The 23,723-nt window shown below is 40.6% G+C and overlaps 1 protein-coding gene across 7 annotated transcripts in view; it reads right to left on the reverse strand.

Annotated features, from left to right (window-relative positions):
- Positions 1-6,967: 6,967 nt before the first annotated feature.
- slc2a9l2 (solute carrier family 2 member 9, like 2) overlaps positions 6,968-23,723 on the reverse strand; it is a 118,979-nt gene continuing 102,223 nt past the window's right edge. For 5 of the 7 annotated variants that reach the window (XM_058376564.1, XM_058376584.1, XM_058376554.1 and 2 more), the window contains 2 exons: positions 23,076-23,203; positions 6,971-13,571 (listed from right to left, as the gene is read on the reverse strand). In XM_058376564.1, the coding sequence (XP_058232547.1) occupies positions 13,278-13,571; positions 23,076-23,203 (422 nt within the window). In that variant the 3' untranslated portion in view covers positions 6,971-13,277. Of the gene's footprint in view, positions 13,572-23,075; positions 23,204-23,723 lie in introns of all 7 variants that reach the window. The other 2 variants (XM_058376604.1, XM_058376613.1) reach the window with 2 other exon arrangements.

Below are 23,723 nucleotides of genomic sequence, written 5' to 3' on the forward strand. Positions count from 1 at the left end.
TATATATACTGTACTCCCCACATACTGTACATATATACTGTACTCCACACATACTGTACATATATACTGTACTCCTCACATACTGTACATATATATACTGTACTCCCCACATACTGTACATATATATACTGTACTCCCCACACACTGTACATATATACTGTACTCCCCACACACTGTACATATATATACTGTACTCCCCACACACTGTACATATATATACTGTACTCCACACACTGTACATATATATACTGTACTCCACACACACTGTACATATATATACTGTACTCCTCACATACTGTACATATATACTGGACTCCCCACATACTGTACATATATACTGGACTCCCCACATACTGTACATATATACTGGACTCCCCACATACTGTACATATATATACTGTACTCCCCACATACTGTACATATATATACTGTACTCCCCACATACTGTACATATATATACTGTACTCCCCACATACTGTACATATATACTGTACTCCCCACATACTGTACATATATACTGTACTCCCCACATACTGTACATATATACTGTACTCCCCACATACTGTACATATATACTGTACTCCCCACACACTGTACATATATATACTGTACTCCACACACACTGTACATATATACTGTACTCCACACACACTGTACACATATACTGTACTCCACACACACTGTACACATATACTGTACTCCACACACACTGTACATATATATACTGTACTCCCCACACACTGTACATATATATACTGTACTCCCCACACACTGTACATATATACTGTACTCCACACACACTGTACATATATACTGTACTCCACACACACTGTACATATATATACTGTACTCCACACACTGTACATATATATACTGTACTCCACACATACTGTACATATATATACTGTACTCCACACACACTGTACATATATACTGTACTCCACACATACTGTACATATATATACTGTACTCCACACACTGTACATATATATACACTGTACTCCACACACTGTACATATATACTGTACTCCACACACACTGTACATATATACTGTACTCCCCACATACTGTACATATATACTGTACTCCCCACATACTGTACATATATACTGTACTCCCCACATACTGTACATATATATACTGTACTCCACACACACTGTACATATATACTGTACTCCACACACACTGTACATATATACTGTACTCCACACATACTGTACATATATACTGTACTCCACACACACTGTACATATATATACTGTACTCCACACATACTGTACATATATATACTGTACTCCCCACACACTGTACATATATACTGTACTCCACACATACTGTACATATATACTGTACTCCACACACACTGTACATATATATACTGTACTCCACACACTGTACATATATATACTGTACTCCACACATACTGTACATATATATACTGTACTCCACACACACTGTACATATATACTGTACTCCACACATACTGTACATATATATACTGTACTCCACACACTGTACATATATATACTGTACTCCACACACTGTACATATATATACTGTACTCCACACACTGTACATATATATATATACTGTACTCCACACATACTGTACATATATATACTGTACTCCACACACACTGTACATATATACTGTACTCCACACATACTGTACATATATATACTGTACTCCACACACTGTACATATATATACTGTACTCCACACACTGTACATATATACTGTACTCCACACACACTGTACATATATATACTGTACTCCCCACACACTGTACATATATACTGTACTCCACACACACTGTACATATATACTGTACTCCACACATACCTGTACATATATATACTGTACATATATACTGTACTCCCCACACACTGTACATATATATACTGTACTCCCCACACACTGTACATATATATACTGTACTCCCCACACACTGTACATATATATACTGTACTCCACACACACTGTACATATATACTGTACTCCCCACACACTGTACATATATACTGTACTCCCCACACACTGTACATATATACTGTACTCCCCACACACTGTACATATATACTGTACTCCCCACACACTGTACATATATACTGTACTCCCCACATACTGTACATATATATACTGTACTCCCCACATACTGTACATATATATACTGTACTCCCCACATACTGTACATATATATACTGTACTCCCCACATACTGTACATATATATACTGTACTCCACACATACTGTACATATATAATGTACTCTCCACATACTGTACATATATACTGTACTCCACACACACTGTACACATATATACTGTACTCCACACATACTGTACATATATACTGTACTCCACACATACTGTACATATATAATGTACTCTCCACATACTGTACATATATACTGTACTCCACACATACTGTACATATATAATGTACTCTCCACATACTGTACATATATACTGTACTCCACACACACTGTACACATATATACTGTACTCCACACATACTGTACATATATAATGTACTCTCCACATACTGTACATATATACTGTACTCCACACACACTGTACACATATATACTGTACTCCACACATACTGTACATATATAATGTACTCCACACATACTGTACATATATATACTGTACTCCACACATACTGTACATATATATACTGTACTCCACACATACTGTACATATATATACTGTACTCCACACATACTGTACATATATACTGTACGCCACACATACTGTACATATATACTGTACGCCACACATACTGTACATATATACTGTACTCCTCACATTCTTTACATATATATACTGTACTCCTTAGGACTACTTTTCTCCTCAGTACTCTGACTCCATTACACCTCAGTACTATGACTCCTCTACTCCTCAGTATTCTGACTCCTTTACGCCTCAGTACTCTGACTCCTCTACTCCTCAGTACTCTGACTCCTCTACTCCTCAGTACTGTCTCCTCTACTCCTCAGTACTCTGACTCCTCTACTCCTCAGTACTGTCTCCTCTACTCCTCAGTACTCTGACTCCTCTACTCCTCAGTACTGTCTCCTATACTCCTCAGTACTCTGACTCCTCTACTCCTCAGTACTGTCTCCTCTACTCCTCAGTACTGTCTCCTCTACTCCTCAGTACTCTGACTCCTCTACTCCTCAGTACTGTCTCCTCTACTCCTCAGTACTCTGACTCCTCTACTCTTTAGTACCCTACAGCATTCTGACTCATACTCCTCAGCATTGGGAGTAGTCCTATACTCCTTGTCAGCTTGCCAGCTCCTTCAATCCCATCCACCACCGGGGACCACCACTTACCCGATATTATTTCTTAACAGAGCTGCTGTGTCTGATAACACTACACACTGCCATGTCAGTGTCTCTGCTGTGCTGAGAATAATATCTGGTCAGCAGTGACCCTCTTATCGCTTGCCCCAGACCCTCAGCACACACACGCTGACTCTTTCACTGCTTTATTATTATTCTTATGGTTCTCCTATACTACAGAATTCTTCAGTCCGATTGGTCAGAAGGCGTAGATAAATCTTGTGTGGCAGGAAAAATATCCGACGATAGCGCCGGCTGGTTCTTATTTAATACATTCATTCTAGCGAGTTATCATTTCTATAGGAACAGCAGCCAGGAATAACAATAGATTAGGAATATATTCTCACTGACGAAGTTTTCTGTAAGGAGAAAACTTGTAAAGAGAAGCTGTTGCGTGAACGATTGTTTACTGCCACATAACAGCCACTAACTTGTCTAGAGGACGTTCCACAACATTAACTGTAAATATATGCAGATAAAAAAGAGTGATGTGTTGCCAAATTGCCGGACAAGGAATCAAACACTTTAGAAAGTGTAGATATACATAATGACTTATTTTTATGTTGTTGTTAATATCTGGATTGTCCTTTATGGTTGAATAAGCATAACTATAAAGTATTGGATTTTTGTGGTGTTTTATATGTTGTTTTTCTCATACCAAAGGATATTCTGAGAGGAGAAAAGAAAGAGAGAGAAAGAGGCAGAGAAAGGGCAGAGCTTTATCAGAGTGCTGCACATACTGTCCGCTCTGTCACTTCTACTTACACACACCAGCGTCTCGGTGAGGACACCTATAGAGCACCAGAAATCATTAGTGTCACACACATATAGAGGACATCTTGTCCCTGATAATGAAGCTGTGCTGCACGCTGATGGATGAAGACTAGGCAGTGTAACACACACTATTCACCTGCTTCATACACAGCTGGACAAGAGGAAATGAGAAACCGTAATGAGGAAGAATCCTGAACGCTATTTGCCCGTGTTAAAGAATCACACTCACAACCTAATACAGTAATCGCGGCTGCAGGACGAGCGTGTTCAGTAATGGATCCGGTTCATCAAACTGTCACCTAAACACCATCGCACTCACGTTAGCGTCACTTTGGATGTGTCCTGAACCACACACCCTGCATTTACAACAGAGTCCACATGCCATCATCATCATCATCATCATCATCACCACACACTATATTCAAAAAGCCACAGTACGTTATGAGTATTCTGGGTGACGAACGTAACCCAGTGCATGGTGGGATTTCTCGGGTGCACTGGATATACCGGTGGCTTTCAGACACAAATGACAAAATAATCGACAATCAGAACAGTGCACCACATAGCGCTTGAGTTCAGATGTTTTGAGACAGATCGAATGAAACGGTTCAACCTGAGCAACGCCTTGATGGGAAATGCAGAAAATAAGATGCACATATCTTTGGAAAGAGGGACAGATAAGGGTGAATGAACAAGATCTGGATGCCAAGTGAACCAGCTGTGAGGCAATGACAAGGTGAGGAGATTTATAAAACATTCCAGATTGTTTGTGTGTGTGTGTGTGTGTGTGTGTGCGCACATGGTGATGCATACTGAATCGGTTGCAATGACAACGTCAGAATAACTTAGGAGAGCTCGGCGAGGGCGAAGGAGCAGGTGGCACAACAATACAGCCGAATAAATACAACAGCCACTGAAGAAAATATGAGAAATGAGAATGTGGGATCATAAAGGTATAAAGATACAAAGCTACAAAGATGGCTGCATTCCAATTCACATTGTTTATATTCATGATTCCATAGAAGAATTGTGTGAGCTCCTGACTGACACTGGTTCTGCTGAACCTGCACATTCTCTATCCCCTTGCCTCACTTGCCTTATATAGTCATAGCTTCCTGTCCTTAACTCACTCTGTCTGTTGATTGGTTGCTGTTTTATCCTGCTGTGTGTTTGATTGTGTAACAGCTGGTGGACACAAGTGGACACAAGCAGGTTTCATGGCTGGGATATTCATTTGTTGTAGAGGTTTCATTGTGTGCTTTAACTACTAAAACTTTCCATTTGTCTCACTTCCTTGCTTTTCTATCCAGTGTCCTTTTTTTGGGGGGAAAAGTTCTGGCAATGGGAATGTAACTAGAGTTGATTGATAGCCTTGCCTCACTTCAGAAGAGAACAAATAGTACCCTGACAAGTCGATAAAGACTTATCACTTTATCCAGAACTGCCGATTCCACTTACGCTGGCAGTAAATTGATCAAATGTGTCTGAGGCCAAAAATAGGTGGAAACCTGATCACCACCCCCTCCCGACTATGAGCTCGTAGGACATCCCATTCCGAAACCATGGCCATTTATATGGAGCGTCTCTCTCCTGGGAAGGTTTTCTACAATCTTCTGGAGTGTGTCTGTGGGAATTTGTGCCTGTTCAATCAAAAGCCTGAGATTCGGGTGCAGACGTTGGACGAGAAAACCTGGCTCGCAATCAACCTTTCAGTTCAACCCACTGGTGCTTGAGATGTTTTTTGGTTGTTAAATTAACTACAGGGGAAAGTGACTGGTGAAGGAATGTTTATAGATGTTAGAACATATGTCTATTTTTTTGTACCACTACAAGGGTCACAGCCTGGAGCCTATCCCAGAGGACCTGGACGGGGTGGCAACCCATCAGAGGGCACAATTGCGCACACACACACCTATTCCCTGGATGTACTGGATAATTTAGAAACGCCAGTCAACTTACAATATGTCTTTGACCTGGGGTGAGGAAACCAGAGGAAACCCTGAAACCACATGGAAAATATGCAAACTCCATAGACAGAGGGTTGAAGCAGGAATCAAACCCCTAACCGCTGAGGTGTTAGGTGATTGTGCTAACCAGTAATTATTAAATAAAAAAAGGCAAATCCCTGTGGTATAGGAGTAGTAAAACACTTTGCGACATGCTGGTAAAGGAAAATGATCCACTTCAGGGTCGGATCCGTATCACTCCACTGTGAATGAAACAATAATAGTCTTCTTCTGTTTCTTGCTCATTAATTGTCAGTTTCTTGGCAACCCAACACGAGACTGAGAAACACACTGGAGCTTTTACTTGCTCACTGTGGTAGATAATGACCGCTGCTGCTGTGGTGTTCCTTGTCAGGTGCTTGTTCAGGTTCTCCTGGTTAAAGTCCATGTTTTCAGTCTCATTCTCTATCAATTCTATCCTGGACATTGATTTTGCCATGACCTCTAGTCACTGTGTCTGCTTTTCGACCTCTTTTATAAACAGTAGCCATGATTTGACCTTCTCAGAACATGCATGTTGAACCCCTACCTCATGCTCATGGGTTCGAACATCCATCGGTGTGTAGCCTGGAAGGGTATGCGTCCTGATAGATTCTTTTTAATGAAATTTTAAAAAAGATAAAAGCTGTTATGTCTGCAGCATCATTACATAATTTACCTCTGCTTATCCATCTTGCTGTCTGTCTACCCATCCATCCATCCATGTATCTGTCTCATCTGTGGCCAAACAAATGACACAGACCATAATGACACTCCAAATAAATGCACACTATAACTGATTAAAAACTGATGCATGTCATTTATTGTGAGGATTTAACATGGCACTGTAGTGCAGTCATGGGATTGCTTGCAAGTGTTACATAAAAGTTGTTCCCTGTGCAGCGGTAAACAGCGCAATAAAGGTGAGAACTCAATAAAACATACGTTACTGTAGGTGGCAGGTCGACTAGCATCAATCAATGGACAATGGAGTACGATCTAGATAACACAAGGCTGTTATTTATTTGTTGTCTTGTTTTATTGATAGTTACGACTACATTGTGATGAATTAGCCTGGGACAATGTGTGGATTGTCGTTAGCTAGATTACACCATATTATCCTACTATCCTAGATTACTAGATTTGCTGACCAAAGTGTTTCTCTTCCATTTCAAACCTGCCTATGCTCTCCATGTCAAACAGCATAAAAATCAAGCACTGTGTAGTGAATATAATTGGGTTTTACTGATTTGTTCAACAGAGAGGCTTTTAGTATTTTTACCTGACAAACTCACAATCGATATGGAACACCAATAATGCTTAATGAAAATACTTCTATGTATGTTTTAATTGATCGCGGTGTAAATACCTTGGTGGGTGGAGGTGGTGGTCTGATTGCTAGGTCTGATAATTAGGGGTAATCTCCCTCACTCATCTCTCCAGAAACTGCCCCTGGTCTTGCTCCACTGCTTTTTGGTTCGGCTTTGAAAATGTTATAAGGTGTATAGCGATCAGGCATAACATTATGTCCCCATTTTGCTGCTGAAACAGCCTTGACCCATCATGCACTGTGTATTCTGACACCTTTCTATCAGAACCAGCATTAACTTCTTCAGCAGTTTGAGCAACAGTAGTCTGTTGGATCGGATCACACGGGCCAGCCTTCGCTCCCCACGTTCATCAATTAGCCTTGGCCGCCCATGACCCTGTCACCGGTTCACCACTGTACCTTCCTTGGACCACTTTTGATAGATACTGACCACTGCAGACTGGGAACACCCCACATGAGCTGCAGTTTTGAAGACGCTCTGATTCAGCCCACATCCCACCCACTAACAGGTGCCATGATGAGGAGATCATCAGTGTTATTCACTTCACCTGTCAGTGCTCACAATGTTATGCCTGATCGGTGGAAGTCTCAAGTATGATGTAGAGGATAGCTATTTTTAATTCTAACAGCAATAACGTTACGATTAAAGCCTGGTCAGGTGTCCTTTTGGAACATGTCAGTTGTCTTGTAGGTAAACGTCGAGAGTTACCTTACTATCTAGAAATGGATAGAATTACTAAGATCTACACAAAATAGACCTTACTATTAAACTGGGAGGTAAAATCCATATAGTGTATAACATTTACAAATCTTTACAAATGTAAAAGTTGCTGTTGCATAAGTATTCGCCCTATTTGGTATAAAAGAACCAGCTACCAGCCAAATGCCACAAGTGTAACTGTAATGTCGATGGAAATTAGCCTCTGCCTTCAGAAGCCACATAATTATTTGAATAGAGTTCACTGGTGTGCAATTAAAGTCTTACATAATCTCAATATATTTACATCTGTTCACTCCTGAGTAAAGTTGAGACATAAAATCCCACTTAAATCTGTTTCGGTTCCAGGTTGTAACGCTGCAAAAGGTTCGATAATGCTTATACAGGAGGAGACAATCCATACAGCTTTGGCATTGATTTAAACCCAGCTTATAACAAACACAAAGTAGACAGTAAGGCTCTTTTGATAATCGCAGACCAGACAAGGATTTTACTGAGCAGCTGAAAAGAATAATAGGTGGCTTGAATAATTTAAATTAGCCAAATGAAATTAGAAAAGTCTTATTCAAGAGATAGGAGGAGTTCTCAGAGCTGGGATTCACCAGTGCTGTGGCGTGAGGAGCGTTCAGTTCAAACACTGTCTGTGGTCAGGGAGTCACTATTGTGCCAGCACATACACTACATTGCCAAAAGTTTTGGGACACCCCTCCAAAATCATTGAATTCAGGGGTTGGGTTAGTTCCAGTGAAAGGAACTCAATGCTTCAGCTTCATACCAAGACATTTTGGACAATTTCATGCTCCTAACTTTGTGGGAACAGTTTGGGGATGACCCCTTCCTGTTCCAACATGACTGTACACCAGTGCCCAAAGCAAGGTCCATAAAGACATGGATGAGTGAGTTTGGTGTGGAGGAACTTGACTGGAGTCCTGACCTCAACCTGATAGAACACCTTTGGGATGAATTCGAGCGGAGACTGTGAGCCAGGTCAAAACTGGGACGTCTGCCCTGAATGTAATATGGAGTGGGCCCACCCTTTAAAGCTATAACAGCTTCAACTCTTCTGGGAAGGCTTTCCACAAGGATTAGGAGTGTGTTTATGGGAATTTTTGACCGTTCCTCTAGAAGCGCATTTGTTAAGCCTGGCTCAGAGTCTCCGCTCTAATTCATCTCGAAGGTGTTCTGTCAGGTTGAGGTCAGTGGAGTTGTAACTTAAATACAAAAATTGTGCTCTATATCTACTCAGCATCATGGGAATGGGCGGGGCTAAAAAGTGCAGCCGGCCACTAGAGGGCCTCAGAAACACCTTGGCTTCACTTTCGACTCGTCGTCACGGCGGTCACTTATATACGGGTCATTGCTGTGGGGACGTGCAAACTGGAAGCTGTGCTAATTGATTTTCCCTCAGGAGTTCTGCATTAATGTGTGAGGGATTCTGGGATAGAGGCTGAACCTGAGGTGAAGTCAAATAAAGAGCTACTTTATGCTAATGACAAACAGCCATATTGCACAATTTGTGAGGGGTCAGGCTAGATGATGATGAAATCAGTGTAGGAAGAACAGGACTGATACACACACACACACACACACACACAATCAAGCTTGTCTGGATTTTTAGTTAATCTAGGTTTCAACTCTATTAGCTGCCACTCATTTACTCACTCTCCCTCATTCTCTCTCTCTCTTTCACTCACTCTCCCTCATTCTCTCTCTCTCTCTCTTTCACTCACTCTCCCTCATTCTCTCTCTCTCTTTCACTCACTCTCCCTCATTCTCTCTCTCTCTTACACTCACTCACTCACATACATAAACACACTCACATACATACATACACACACACTCAACCCTCACTCACTCACTCACTCACTCACTCACACACTCTCTCCCACACTCTTACCCTCCCTCATTCACTCACTCACTCTTCCACACACACACACACAATCCAATTCCTCATCTCTCTCTCTCTTGCTCGCTCCCTCTCTTCCATCTGCTGTGCACCTGATTAAACTGTCGTCTCCAGAGTGAAGACGTCCGAACTTGTCTCCGCTCTGGGAGACCGTCCGGACTAGAACGTCTGTATTTTATATTTAGAGCAGCCCAATTAAAACCTGCAGATTTAATAAAGTCAGAATAAATCTAACGGCAACGTCCTGATTTTTTATTTTTTCAGTGCCACTCCGGGAGTTCATGGGTCAAAAATCAATCACGTCAAACGCATTCATTTAATCAGCTTAGCGTCATCACAGCACTATGACACTAGCATGCTAGCAAACTTGGCTAATGGTTTTATGTTATCTAAGCTATAGGCTCCTGATTGGTGCGACAGTATTCTATAATCACAACACAAATGGGTTAAAAAAAAAAAAAATCGAACTTGTACAGGACAAGATCTGATTAAATATCTAACTGGATTTCAGGACATGAGACTGAGTATGAGCACTCAGATCAGAGTGTGTGTGTGTGTGTGTGTGTGTTTTACATGATTATTTGATACATACTGTCTATATACATATGGAAAGGATCCAAGCCTGATTTTGTGTGTGTGTGAGATCAAAGTCCTGGTCTTCCTTTACTTATAATGCTGCATACTGTTGTTCTTGGAATACACAAATTTCCAGGTCCATTTTCCGGAGTTCTGATCCAGCCTCGTTCCACTGCTCATGCCCGGAAAAAGTCATATTTGGATGAATAAACATGCAGTATAAAGGAGATCTGAATTACTGATTTCTCCTCTTGTTCATCTTTGCTTATAATACAAAAATGTGCTTGTATCTACTCAGCATCATGGGCGGGGCTAAACTAGAGGGCCTCAGACACATCTTGGCTTCGAAACTGTACGGTTATACGCTTCAGAGAAAGGCTCAAAAAATAATACATATAGTAACTGATGCAATGATAAACCTGTGCACTGGAGACTGGGTGAGACCATAACGTTTTGACGTCAGAGAGCTGCACGTTTTCCTGTGAGAGGTCAGGTTCATCCAAGTTCTAAGTACAATAGATCGTAGTAACAGTGCAGTGACTACAATTACAAAAACAGCACACGTGACACATGCCACCCAGGTCAGGCTTTTTAACAGGTTATCAGTGTTTCACAGCTAAAGTACACCTTTAATAATGTAGCTAGCTATAACCACTATAGTCTTCAACCACTATAAACTACTGAGAAACTAGCTAATTAACTCCACTGAGGCCATTTTGCAAATTGAGGATTTCAGCTGTGGCGTTTTCCAAAACAGGGTTTTTCCTGTTCGTTCAGCATTCTTCGTAAAAAGCCATTAACAGACCTAATACAACAATAATGAAGCAGAATACAGAATACAGAGATGACTCCTGCAAATACTTGGAGTTCAGTTCAGACTGATCTGTATAGCGCTTATACAGGGTAGATATAGTCACCAAGCAGATTTACAGAAATGTATAAATCCCAGATAGAAATGATATAACTGGATAAATGTATCCCTAATTAGCAAGCCAGAGGCGACAAGGGCAATAAGGAGAAGCTCCCTGAGAGGATATGTGGAAGAAAGCTGGAGACGAACCATCCTCATCTGGGTGACACCAGGAAGTGTGATTATAAATCGTTTCCTTTCTATAGCTATGGACAAAAACAGTTCACTTTATGATAAATATCTAGCTAGTTAACGTTAAAGGGTGTAACGTCATCCAGATATCATTTGAAATGAATGGTTTTGTGTTCCTTTGTAGAAATATGAATAATAATTCTTGTCATTATTTCATATTGGCTGATGCCAGCTTTTTGGATTGATGCACTGATTTATAAATGCCAACATATATTTGTATTTAGGCAAATATCCTCAAAGAAATTGATCATTCTTAGTTATGATTGATTAAAAGTGCTTTACTGTATCATAAAAAGACAGTATAAAGAATGAATCCGATGCCGCTGATGTGTACACAGGCTTGTGAGGCGATTTCATCATATTTATAATAATCCCACAAAAGCATCGTTCACAAATTACTGATAATTAATTAAGCATTACTGACAACTTGTAAATAATGATTCCAAAAAAAGTTCTACACATGATTGGAGGCTACAAAATTCCATCCTATAATACTGTATCCAAGCACATTCAGTGCTATTGGCAAATACCTTAATGATCAGCCATAACATTATGACCACCTGCCTAATATTCTGTTGGTCCACCTTTTGCTGCCAAAACAGCCCTGACCCATCGAGGCATGGACTCCACTAGATCCCTGAAGGCCTGCTGTGGTATCTGACACCAAGATGTTAGCAGCAGATCCTTTACGTCCATGGAGGTGGGGCCTCCATGGATCGGACTTGTTTGTTCAGCACATCCCACAGATACTGAAAACAGATACTGAACAGAGCTCAGATTTATGTCTTCATGAGTCAAAATTATATTCATTTCCGGTTTGCGCTGGTTACAAATATAAAACCTTGTGAATACACATGTATAAAATTATATATAGGGTTGTAAATATTAGCATTATTATTACAGTACAAGATACAGCAGTCTGTTAAATTAGAATATACTACTATATATAGGTACATGTGCGTTTCTGTATGTAAATAATAAAAAAATATTACACTACACAATTTCAACAAATTATTTCATTTAAAATGTTTAACAATATAAAAATGTAAATATTCAAAACATTGCTACAACTTATTCTAAAATGTCATAGCAGCAATTATTGTAAACATTGAAAAATTCTCTTAAAGCATTAATAATATTTTTTTTGTCATTCCAGTGAACAAATCTTACATACGGAGACAAAATGTAGATTTATTAATAATTATAACTGTTATATATTATTAATAAAATAACTGTTTAATGTTATATAAGCAGTGATGGAGGGATGGTAAATAAAAAGGGTTGATGTGAATTATGTAACTGGTGAGGGAATATGAATTTGAACTACAGCATGACCTACATTTAGTTATATGTGAATCAAATTTAGTGTCAATTTAAATATATACTCACTTATTAAAATTAACTTCGCAGCAAATTTGTAAATAAAAAAAATTAAAACTAGCGTACTGATGTAAAGAGTTTATTGCTGCACTTTTATATAACACTACCTGTGTCTAGCTGAACATGTTAGTGAGAGTCTCACGTGGCGAGGGTGCAGGGTTAGAAGAAGCTCTCGGATTGCACCACACCGTTATCTTCATGATTCCTGACAGGATGTTTAGTGTTAACAGTTCCAGCGTTCAGGTGCAATGCGCTGGTCTTTTCCTGCTGGACGTCCAGGACATCCTCCATCTCCGCTTCCATGTGCTGGGGGATCTTATTGATCTTGGCAAAACTCTGACTGATCTCCATGAAGGTTTTGTTCTTGGTCTCGGGTAGGACAATGATGATGTAGATGGCGGCGAAGACGCAGACGAAGACGAAGACCAAGAAAGCGTAGTTCTGAAGAGATTCCTGCAAAACGTACAGAAACATGGTACACCAGATCAAAACACTGCCATGAGTTAATAAAATATTGGTGCCTAGCTTTGTTCTATTTTCTTCTTTGGATCCTGAGATACAATACCAATTTAGACAGGTAATGGGGACTACTTCCTTATGTCCTGGACACATTCTGAAGGAGTGGAGTACTCCTGTGGGCTTGTTTCCTTACAAAATATCCAGGAAAGTAGTCACCTGAGTAGTCTGTAAGTGGTCTCTGCTATGACACGCTTGTCCTCTTTCGCATTCTCCTCTTGATGAGACTTTTTTTCTTGCAAATTTTGTGTTAAAGGCAGACGCATTAGCAGCCTCAATATTTGCCCGACTTCTTTACACAAATCTGTGCAGTATGAAGCTGTATATAAGAGCTGTTATACTCTTTTCACTGATGCTCTTTTCAATTTAATGATGCCTCTGCCCAGTGTTCAGTCTAATGCAGCCCAACACTCACAGTCACAAAGGCTAGATTGCCTGGACTTAAATGAGCCTGAAGTGAGTTTCCAGAAGCTATAACAGTGGAGTAATTGAAGTATGAAAGGCCATGCGATTTCACAGACCGTACCAAAACATTTTGGCAATGTATCTAAAATTATGCGGTCACTTGCATGATGAGACACAGGGTGTGAGCTGCACAGGAACGGGCTATACTGAAGTGCAGTACCATCTTTATCATTTTCGGATCTAGAAATTCTTCTTAAAACATTGTCATTCTGTTTGCTTCATTTTGTAGATATACTGTAAGCCAGTGGTTGTGACCATAAACCTAAAAAACGATGTACTGTGGCTTATGGGATAGATCCGGTGCACAGGCAAAGTGGGTGAAACAGTAGGGTCTGTTTATACCCCCTTATCTGGTGCCTGGATAGTCCTGTAACAGCAACCTGGAGCAACCTTTTTGATGGAACTGATTATGGATGCAGCCATTAAATTAAGCTCGAGTGATTAAAGCTCAGGGTCGTTGACCGCTTCAAGCCCCAACACCACCAAGCTGCCACCATTGGGCCCTTGAGCATGGCCCCTTAACACCTCATCTGCTTCAGGGGCACTGCATCATGGCTGACCCTGCGCTCTGACCCCAACCCCCAAGGATGGGATATTTGAAGAAAGAATTTCACTGTGCAGTAATGTACATGTGACAAATAAAGACAACTTCAACTGCGAGTAGCTGCATGCAGCCTTTCTGTGTGAGGCTGGGATGCTGGTAATTATGCCTTCCTAAACCTGGGAATGTTGCACTGCAAACAGTGTCCTTGTTGACGGAATGCTCAGGGCCTGTCAACTGTATTACAAGAGCAGGTCTAAGTAGTAGTGACAAGGACATGCATGCACACCATGATGTGTTGGTCTGGTGCACGTTTTCTCCCTGCAAAGAAGGACAGAATGCCAACCAGCAAGACTGTGAGGATAAAAGTAGAAAGGAAAAGAGGGCGGAAGAGTGTGCAGCAAAAAATAAAATGTGTGTGGCTAGTGTTGCAACATTTTCAGGAACAGCACCACAGAGGGGTTTCACAGAGACCGCATGAAAGCTGTGGAATCTTCAATTTTCAGAGCTCCCTAGCCATTGAGCCAACACTATCTGAGTATATATATATTTTGATCTTCGATATTTAAACTTCACTAGCTCTGAAGGATGTGAATGAAATCTAGTGGAATGGAAGGTTACATGTGGAGCTATGGGGAGGACCACTGGGGACGCTCGGATTGACGAGGACATGACAGGAACAATTCGTAGTCACAATGAGATTACTGCTATTGGTGCACGAATGGGAATACTGCAAATTGGAGTTCTTACATTTTTTCTTCCCGGATTCCCGGAGCTTTGACTTCAGTATGATAAGTGTGAATACTATTGATTATTACATAGCGTCTTACAAATCCATGGTATAGAAAAGCAAACCTATGATTTTTACCCTCCCTGTGAGCCCAGAATCGGTCCTGTGTGCAGACTCATGTATTTGGCTCAAAGTGTGAAAACACCATTACTCAAAGAACTGTGGCTACCTACATAACCGTCTGCTTTCAGTGACCAGAGCAGCAGAAACACCTCGGCTGACTCAATGCTCAATTCCTTCAATGCTTTCAACTTTTTAATCACCGGTCAGAAAAGTTAGAACTCTATTCACACTTATCGCACGTTCCTATCCGAAAAGAAAGGATGCTAATAGATTCTTGTGTTGCCATAGTAACAACTAATTTCTTGAGCAAGACATTACAAGAAAACATGTGTTTCAGCCAGATTGGGATTTCGAATTGAATTACATCTCATTGCACAAGCTTCTCCCTGATGTCTTCTGCACAAAACTGTTCTAGGAAAGAGGGGGCAGGGAAAGGCTTATGATGCCAGGGGTATAAAATCAGAGTTTTAAACATCAAGCAAATGCATAATTTTGCCACAACCAATATTTACGACTAATAATACGTATATAAATGAAAAGCCTCAGCAGCACTAAGCAAGAACCAGTGGCTTTGTGTTCCTCTCTGCAGCTCTGATAAGGTATTGCTGAGACAGTTGAGAGTATTATAATAAATACAGTCTAATATAACAAGCATTCACATTCACCACTACACCACAATATTTAATTTTGATATAGTTAGCCTGTGCGCTGCAAAAAATAAAATATTTAATTAGCTGGTTATTCATGGGAATTAATAAGAAAATCAGTTGATTGGCTTAACTGTTGCTTATACATGATCAATATCATCTGGCATTTCCCAAAGCAAGCAGGAATTTTCGAGGGATATTTGCTCCTGCTGTTCTTTCACTCTTTCAGTTGAAACGATCGGTGTTTTAGGTATTGCTCTTTTGACCTTTCTCTCTTGTCGCTGCCATCCTTCGAGATAAGTCATTTCTTTTGTGGCACTGTAGACGTGCACGGAAAGAAGGCCCGGTTCACCCCCTGTGTTTTCTGTGGAAATTGATTTTAAGAATTAGGAATTCACAGTAGCTCTGTTCAGCTACTTTTCTATCTGAGCAAAATGCCTGGATGGCATGTGATGGACCTGAAAAGCTCTATACAATACATCTGCAAGGATTCACTATTGTCTTCATTCAATAATAGAAGGTCTTGTTCTCTTACATTACAACCCATTTATATGCTGCTTACAGTAAATGGTGCATGGAATATAGAACTCATTATTCAGTCCTAATGAAGTGTCATTCATTTCTTTTTTTAAGAATGGGAAGTTCTGAGAGTTATAACTGTGATGCACTGAAAACCTGGACAGATGAACACGACAGGCATCCATCGTATTGCGTGGGCTTTTTACACACAATGTCAGGGAGATTAATGTGGATTTATCAGACTTATGACCCAAAAAAATTCTCTCGTTATTGGTCAGAGAATAATCCTGTGAAAGAGAGATTCTTTCTCTCTCACACACCCCCACCCACACACACAAACACACACACACACCTACCAGAGCTCCTGAGTGTGTTGTGCTAAATTGCACCATTTAATCGAAACAAACCCTATCTGTATTTATGATTTACACATACACACAGCCTCCAGAACTATCACATCTCCTGTTTCCATGGTGACGTGTACATTCTGCCGGCTATTCCAATCTGTTTCTTTTCTCTCTCACACACACACACACACACACAGCTGCACTTGAGTAGCCAAATGCCCATCACAAGGTCAAACTGTCATGTATTTCTGTCATTATGGGATTCACACACGTTCTCACAAAGGCCAAAACACCTGATATCCATTACCCCCCAACACACACACATGTGCATATATATATATATATATATATATATATATATATATATATATATATAAAAACACACATGCACACACAGTTCAGTGCTTGGTGTGACTTCTAAATGTTCTCTTGGCATGATGGATCACTGAACCAGAATTTAACGCTGCACTGTAATGTGATTTATGGCAACAGAAAATTCATAAAGTTTTATTTCATTCGTGATATTTAAAGGGGCAATATGTAATTTTAAATAGCACTGCCAGTGCTGGTCTAATAACCCTGTCATTTCAAGGGTACGGCAGAGAAATGGTGATTTTTTTCCCCCCTCTCCTCATTTTCAAGTTAAAACCCGGTCTGAAGCCAGAAAACTCCCGATGAAATGGTTTCAGAGCTATGACTTGATACGGTATGTTGGCATATTTCCTTTAGAAAGAGGAATTCATTTATGCAACTGTCAATAGCATTCAACATGCACCATGTCTCTGAATCTACACAAAGTAGCACGCAGTAGTTTAGTGAACTCGGTGAACCTCTTTTTCAACTCTGGAGGATTTCTCAGCACCACTTTCATCCATGCCTTTTTGACATTAATGAGCACTTATTCCATAAACGTTTGAGCTGAGCTTTACCAGCAGCTGCAACTGATGCAGAGCTGTAAGATCAACACCTGAAAGCTTCTGATGGATAAAATGGTATTATTTGCTTTTACTGATACTGAGGTCCTGACAGTGTGTTGACATGGAATCGCAGAATCAGAGCAACTCTGCCATCAAACGTCCTGAGCTGTTAGGAGGCTTCCAAAAAAAGCACCTGTCATGTAACCATGTACTTGCAAACACACACACATGCAGCCACAAACCATGCTGGTTGATGAGCTGCAACTGTAGAGCAGTACCTGTCTCTTGGTGGGACATACGACATAAATTGGTAAAAATTCAGGATGATGAATTAAATTATTTGAAGTGTTCTCCCGGAAAAGACAAATCCTCAGAAAACTGAGTTGCATTGGTAAAGTTGTAATAGTAGAACTCGTGTTTGCATGTGTGTGTGTGTGTTTGGACTATGGTAATTATATCCTTCATTTTACAGACACTAATTTTATACCCAGCCATTACTTAGACTGCAACTGAGAAAATTACATGCATAAACACAAACAATTATATGCACCAATTAATACCAAAAGTAGAAAATAAAAATAAGACCTATTTATAAATATCAGTACTGCTTTATCAGTGTTGTGTCTCCATTCTGTAGTAGATCACACTGTAAAGCGGATCAAGCCCTGTAGCTGGCTACAGCCCAAATCTGGCAATGCCTTAGAGCATTTTTCTTTGGCTAAAAAAACGTTAGAATTCACTCACTGACGCATTGCCTATAGCTCCTGACCTATTGAATTTATGTTGTGATATGAGAAGTAATACATGATTCACTGAGAATATTAAAATTCATATTTCTGATAAATAAACCAGCTGCATGTAACACCAGCAGGGCTGACAGTTTAGCCTAGGCATGGGCCAGTGCTGAAAAGAAGGAGGGGCTGAAGAGATGGAAGAATCTGTTATCCTTTATCCCCTACAGTGAATAGTTTTTACATTTTAGAGCTTGTTAGAAAGCTGGGGTCAGAGTGAAGGGTCAGCCCTAATACAGAACCCCTGCAGCAGACCAAAGGGCCATGCTCAGTGGCCCAGCAGTGTTGGGGCTTGTCCTTGTGATCCTCTGAACAGCAGCCCAGAGGTTTTAACCACTGACCTCCACTGACTCAAATTATTATTCCCATATGAGGAGTCACACAGAAGTGCTCATCTGGGGCCTATGCATTAGAAAAGAAAAGAAATGAAATGAAAGAACGTCACCATTCAAGTGTCAAGTGCATAATGAGTCCTCATTCCCTACTGGGAATGTCTTTTTGGTGTCTAAACTCAGGATAGGGAACAGATATGCTACCATCAGTCCTCCCGCTTCACCAGGTGCCCATCTTGACCCATGGGCAGAACTTCAACCATAATGCAAGATGCCCCAGACTGTGCTTTGTCATGCCAGCTGTGCCTCAGGTCATCAATATTCAGATGTCTTTTCAAGATAAGCCTGAAACAAGATGGCCTGAGAGTGACTGGGTAGTTAGGCTGTAAGCATTAATACAGGCTGTACAATGTGGGCACTCATCTCCAAGGAGATGGACAGAGGTATAGGCCCACTTTTGCTCCGCATGTCAAGATCTAAATTTAGTGTCAAGGGCCTATTGTGGAAGTAGCTCTAGTGATGATGGTTAGTCTAAATGGCCAATCCACTCGGCTCCCTGTGAAGACAATCTCATACAACCTTAGAGAGTAGAGGTTGTCTATTTGCAAATGGACAGTGTTTGAAGAAGTGTGACTGGGAAATGTGGCATCCTGCCCAAACCCCAAAGCCAAAAAAAAAAGGTTTGGGTCTGGCTGACAAATTTCACTACCAGAGGAGTATCAGGGGCAGGCTGGCTCCCTGTCTGGCCTGAGCTGCTGGAAGTGAGAGCTTGGTTGAGCACTGGATCCAGACAAAAGAAGAGGCTGGGCAAAATGGAGTCGGCTGCTGATGCCAAAAGAGAGCTGAAGCTGAAGCATGCTGAGACCAGCCAAGTGACAGAACTGTTATGATCTTATTGTTTTGTGATAGATGAGACACCCCAAAAAGATCCTCCATTCAAATACTTGACTCTTGTTTATTCAAGACTCTTGTTTATTACTTTGAGGCGTCAATATAAATGATATTTATATATATATATATCTTTGGCGCACCCATGCTTTCATTAGTTCTGTTCAAAGTCATGAATGCCAGAAGAGTGGAATCTAATATACATACTGAACATTTGAATGGGACACAAACAAGCGGCTCCAGAATGATTAGCACATTTGGTAGAGATGGATTTATCCAGCACCAGAGAGAACCTCAGGGCCTGGAGGATGCAGGAAGTGTCTGTGTATGGAGATTGCAGTAGCAGAATTTTTGCTCTGTATTCTACAAATATCTAGTGCTTTTTTTTTTTTTTTTTTTTACTAAAAAAAATTGGTTTGATTCCTCTCATTTCTTCAGTGTGAGTTTACGCTGTCTAATAATAAAAGTATTTTATAACCAGTCTTTTCCAAGAGCTGTTTATCTAGGACAAGCTTCAGTAGAGCAGAAGTTTAAATGTTCCAACTGTACAACTCCCATAGTACAATTACTGATAGATAGATAGATAGATAGATAGATAGATAGATAGATAGATAGATAGATAGATAGATAGAGATGAATAGAGTGTGAGAGTGAGAGAGAGAGAGAGAGAGAGAGAGAGAGAGAGAAGGAAAAGAGAGTGGGGGAGAGAGAGAGAGAGAGAGAGAGAGAGAGAGAGAGAAAGAGAGAGAAACAGTAAAGTATACCTTTTTATGTTTTCTTGACAGCTCCATAAGGAAGCACACAGAGATAAGAGAGTATTCAGAGTGAGGGTGTAAAGTGGAGACACCTTGGATTTGTGTCTGGAGAGAAAATTGGAAAAAAAAAAAAACCCAAACCAAAAAAGGCCAGAGATTTTTATCTGGAGTGAGAGAGATTAAATGAGTTGATCTCAAAGTTAATAAACTCTGAATGCTCTGTGGTTTTCACACAATTGTTATTTCAAGCTTCGTGCTGTGAAAGTGTGTGTGTGTGTGTGTGTGTGTAAGGAAGTAGTTTCTGCTGGTCTGTCACCATTAGGAAGCATGAGTTTGTAACTGTGTACTGGACTTGTGTGAGTGGACAGTGTGCTAGTAGGAATTTGGAGGATTTTTCCTTCCTCATTATCGTTATGCTGGGGTTAAATTGGAAAGTGTGTAATGACCAGTGATAGTGTGAGCATGGATTGTGGACTGGGGTGAGCTCTGTATGGTGCTATCTTTATGCTGGCGTGTCAGGTCACCAAATACATAAGAGTTACACTGATGCCAGCTGCTCATGGGACGAGCTTTGCCTCAGAAGAGTGATCGAAAAGAGAAAGCTGCTCTGAACCTGAAAGAATAGCATTTATGGAGAAAACATAACTTATGGTACAAATCCCTGTGAGACATTCAGCTTAGTAAAATACCTAAAACTTGATGAGAGCGTTTCAAACCTGTTCGGTTTATGCAAGGAGTGTGATCGCCCTGGTATCTAAGATTTCTTTCTAAGCATGTGGGTGAGGTGAAGAATTTGAGAGTTTGAGAAGTTGAAGATTACTTCGAGTTAGGCGTAAATGGTTTTGAAGCTTTTAAGGCGCTCCAATCTGAAATGGGAAACAGAAGATGAACTGTAGCAAACACGTGACCTGGAATAAGTGAGGACTTGTGCGCGAGTGCCAGAGACTTCAAAGAAACGGCATTAGGCTTCGGGACCGGAGTTGATATCCTTGATAAATGATACGGACGACTTCTCAGTGATAAGGCAAGATGACTCACTCCTGCTTCGAAAGACAAGTGAGTGAATTCAGCAGTCCAGAGAGAAAAGAAACACTTCTAAAATCTGCCAATACCAATTAAACCAAAGAGTTTTAAGTATCAGCATCAAAGGAGGAAGTGACAAGATAGAGGTTCTGTGGGGATGTGGTGGTGGTGTAGAAGGAGACTGATGAAGTGAAGAAGATTCTAGATAAAGAGGGCCTTGGGATATAATACAGTTAGAATAGCTGAGCTTGCCAAGGAGGGCAGAGTGTTAGAGTTTGTGCATGAAGGCAGACGATGTGAGGATGATGTGTTCAAGGTTGGCTTGAGATGTGAGCCTTGAATATAGTATGGGTTCGGGAATGTACCAAGGAACACTGAAAACCATCAATGAGTGAAGAAAATTGGGTAGTGACTGATACAAAGAACAGGACATTCTCTTCCAAAAAAAGGAAAGGAAAGGAAAGGAAAGACAAGAACACTTATCAGGAAGGCTGCCAAGAAACATTGGGGTGGTGGTAGCTCAAGTGGTTAAGGCTTTGGGTCATGGGTTCGTGTCCCAGTACCATTAGACTGCCACCACTGGGCCCTTGGGCAAGGCCCCTGAGCCACCGTGCTCCAGGGGCGCTGCATCATTGGCTGACCCTGTGCTCTGACCCCCCCAACCTCAAGGATGGGATATGCGAAGAAAGAATTTCACTGTGCAGTAATCTATATGTGACAAATAAAGACAACTTAAAAGAGCTGCAGGAATATTGGTCAAGTGCTGGTCACTCCCTGCATCTGAATCTAATCTTTCTAGTGTTCTTGACATGTCTAGGTTACGGGTTAAGGCTTTTTCAACAGAAAAGAATATCCAAGCCTACCTAAATTGTCTCATATTATCTGGAAACCTGTGTTAAGGTCTAATGAAAATAAATAAAAATTTCACGGTCCAGGAACTTTTTTTAACTTCACCAAACAAGTGCATTTTCTTTAATAAATATCTCATTTAAAGTCTTGTATGAATCTGAGAGATTTGGCTAGAACACTTCGATTCGATTGTTTTCTTATTTAACTGCCATTAGTGCATAAATAAATATTTTCAGGAACTTTTGACATGTATTGCTAACAAAGTAGTGGAAGACTTCGAAAGTATCTGAAGTTTAAACGATTTCACCTCTAACATTCACAGGAAACAAAGGAGACATGGGAATGTATAGGACATGTGCCAGGGACAGAAATGGAGTTATGCTAGCTTTAAGCTGGAAGCAGAGAAGCTTTAATATACTCTAACAACAAAGTGTGTACAGACACTGTGTATTATTAGTGGTGTGAAAACGTGTATGGATAACTTGTGTTTAAACACACACACACACGCTCCTACCTGAATGAAAGGGAAGATGAGGCCTACAATAAAGTTCGCCAGCCAGTTCACAATTCCAGCGACGAGAAATGCAGCGGGACGATATGCCTGCTCAAACAACTCACCAGTCAGAATGAAGGGAATACCACCTGAGAGAGAGAGAGAGAGAGAGAGAGTGTGTGTAAAATGTCACTTACACTAATAGAGAGGAGCTTTATCATTAATATTCATTGTTGTATTCTCAGTAATTAGTCCCTAATGACATTGCTGCCCACACAAACCCACACACACACACCCCTCTCCTGTCTGCAGTCCAGACTAATCCCTAGTTTTCCACCTGAGAGTGAATATCTGCAGTATCTGGGCAGCCATCTAGCATACACACAGAGTGTGATAAGCGTCTCTTAATCAGCCATTAGCGAAGGGACATTTTAACAAAGCCATTTCAACAGTTTACTGTGTAAAGAAACTGCAAGAATAATATTTAGATGATGTGCTATTACTGGGAAAGAATGTAGCACTGAACAGCATGACAGCGTTTGAGCTTCTGTACCCCCTGACGCGAGACGCTCTATCTCTGAAGCATCTACGCTACACACGTGTAGGTCACATGCTGTCATGTTAAGTTGTCCTTGTCACAGATACATTACTGCACAGTGAAATTCTTTC

Source organism: Hemibagrus wyckioides, linkage group LG02, assembly GCF_019097595.1.
Source record: "Hemibagrus wyckioides isolate EC202008001 linkage group LG02, SWU_Hwy_1.0, whole genome shotgun sequence".
Taxonomy (NCBI): Eukaryota; Metazoa; Chordata; class Actinopteri; order Siluriformes; family Bagridae; genus Hemibagrus; species Hemibagrus wyckioides.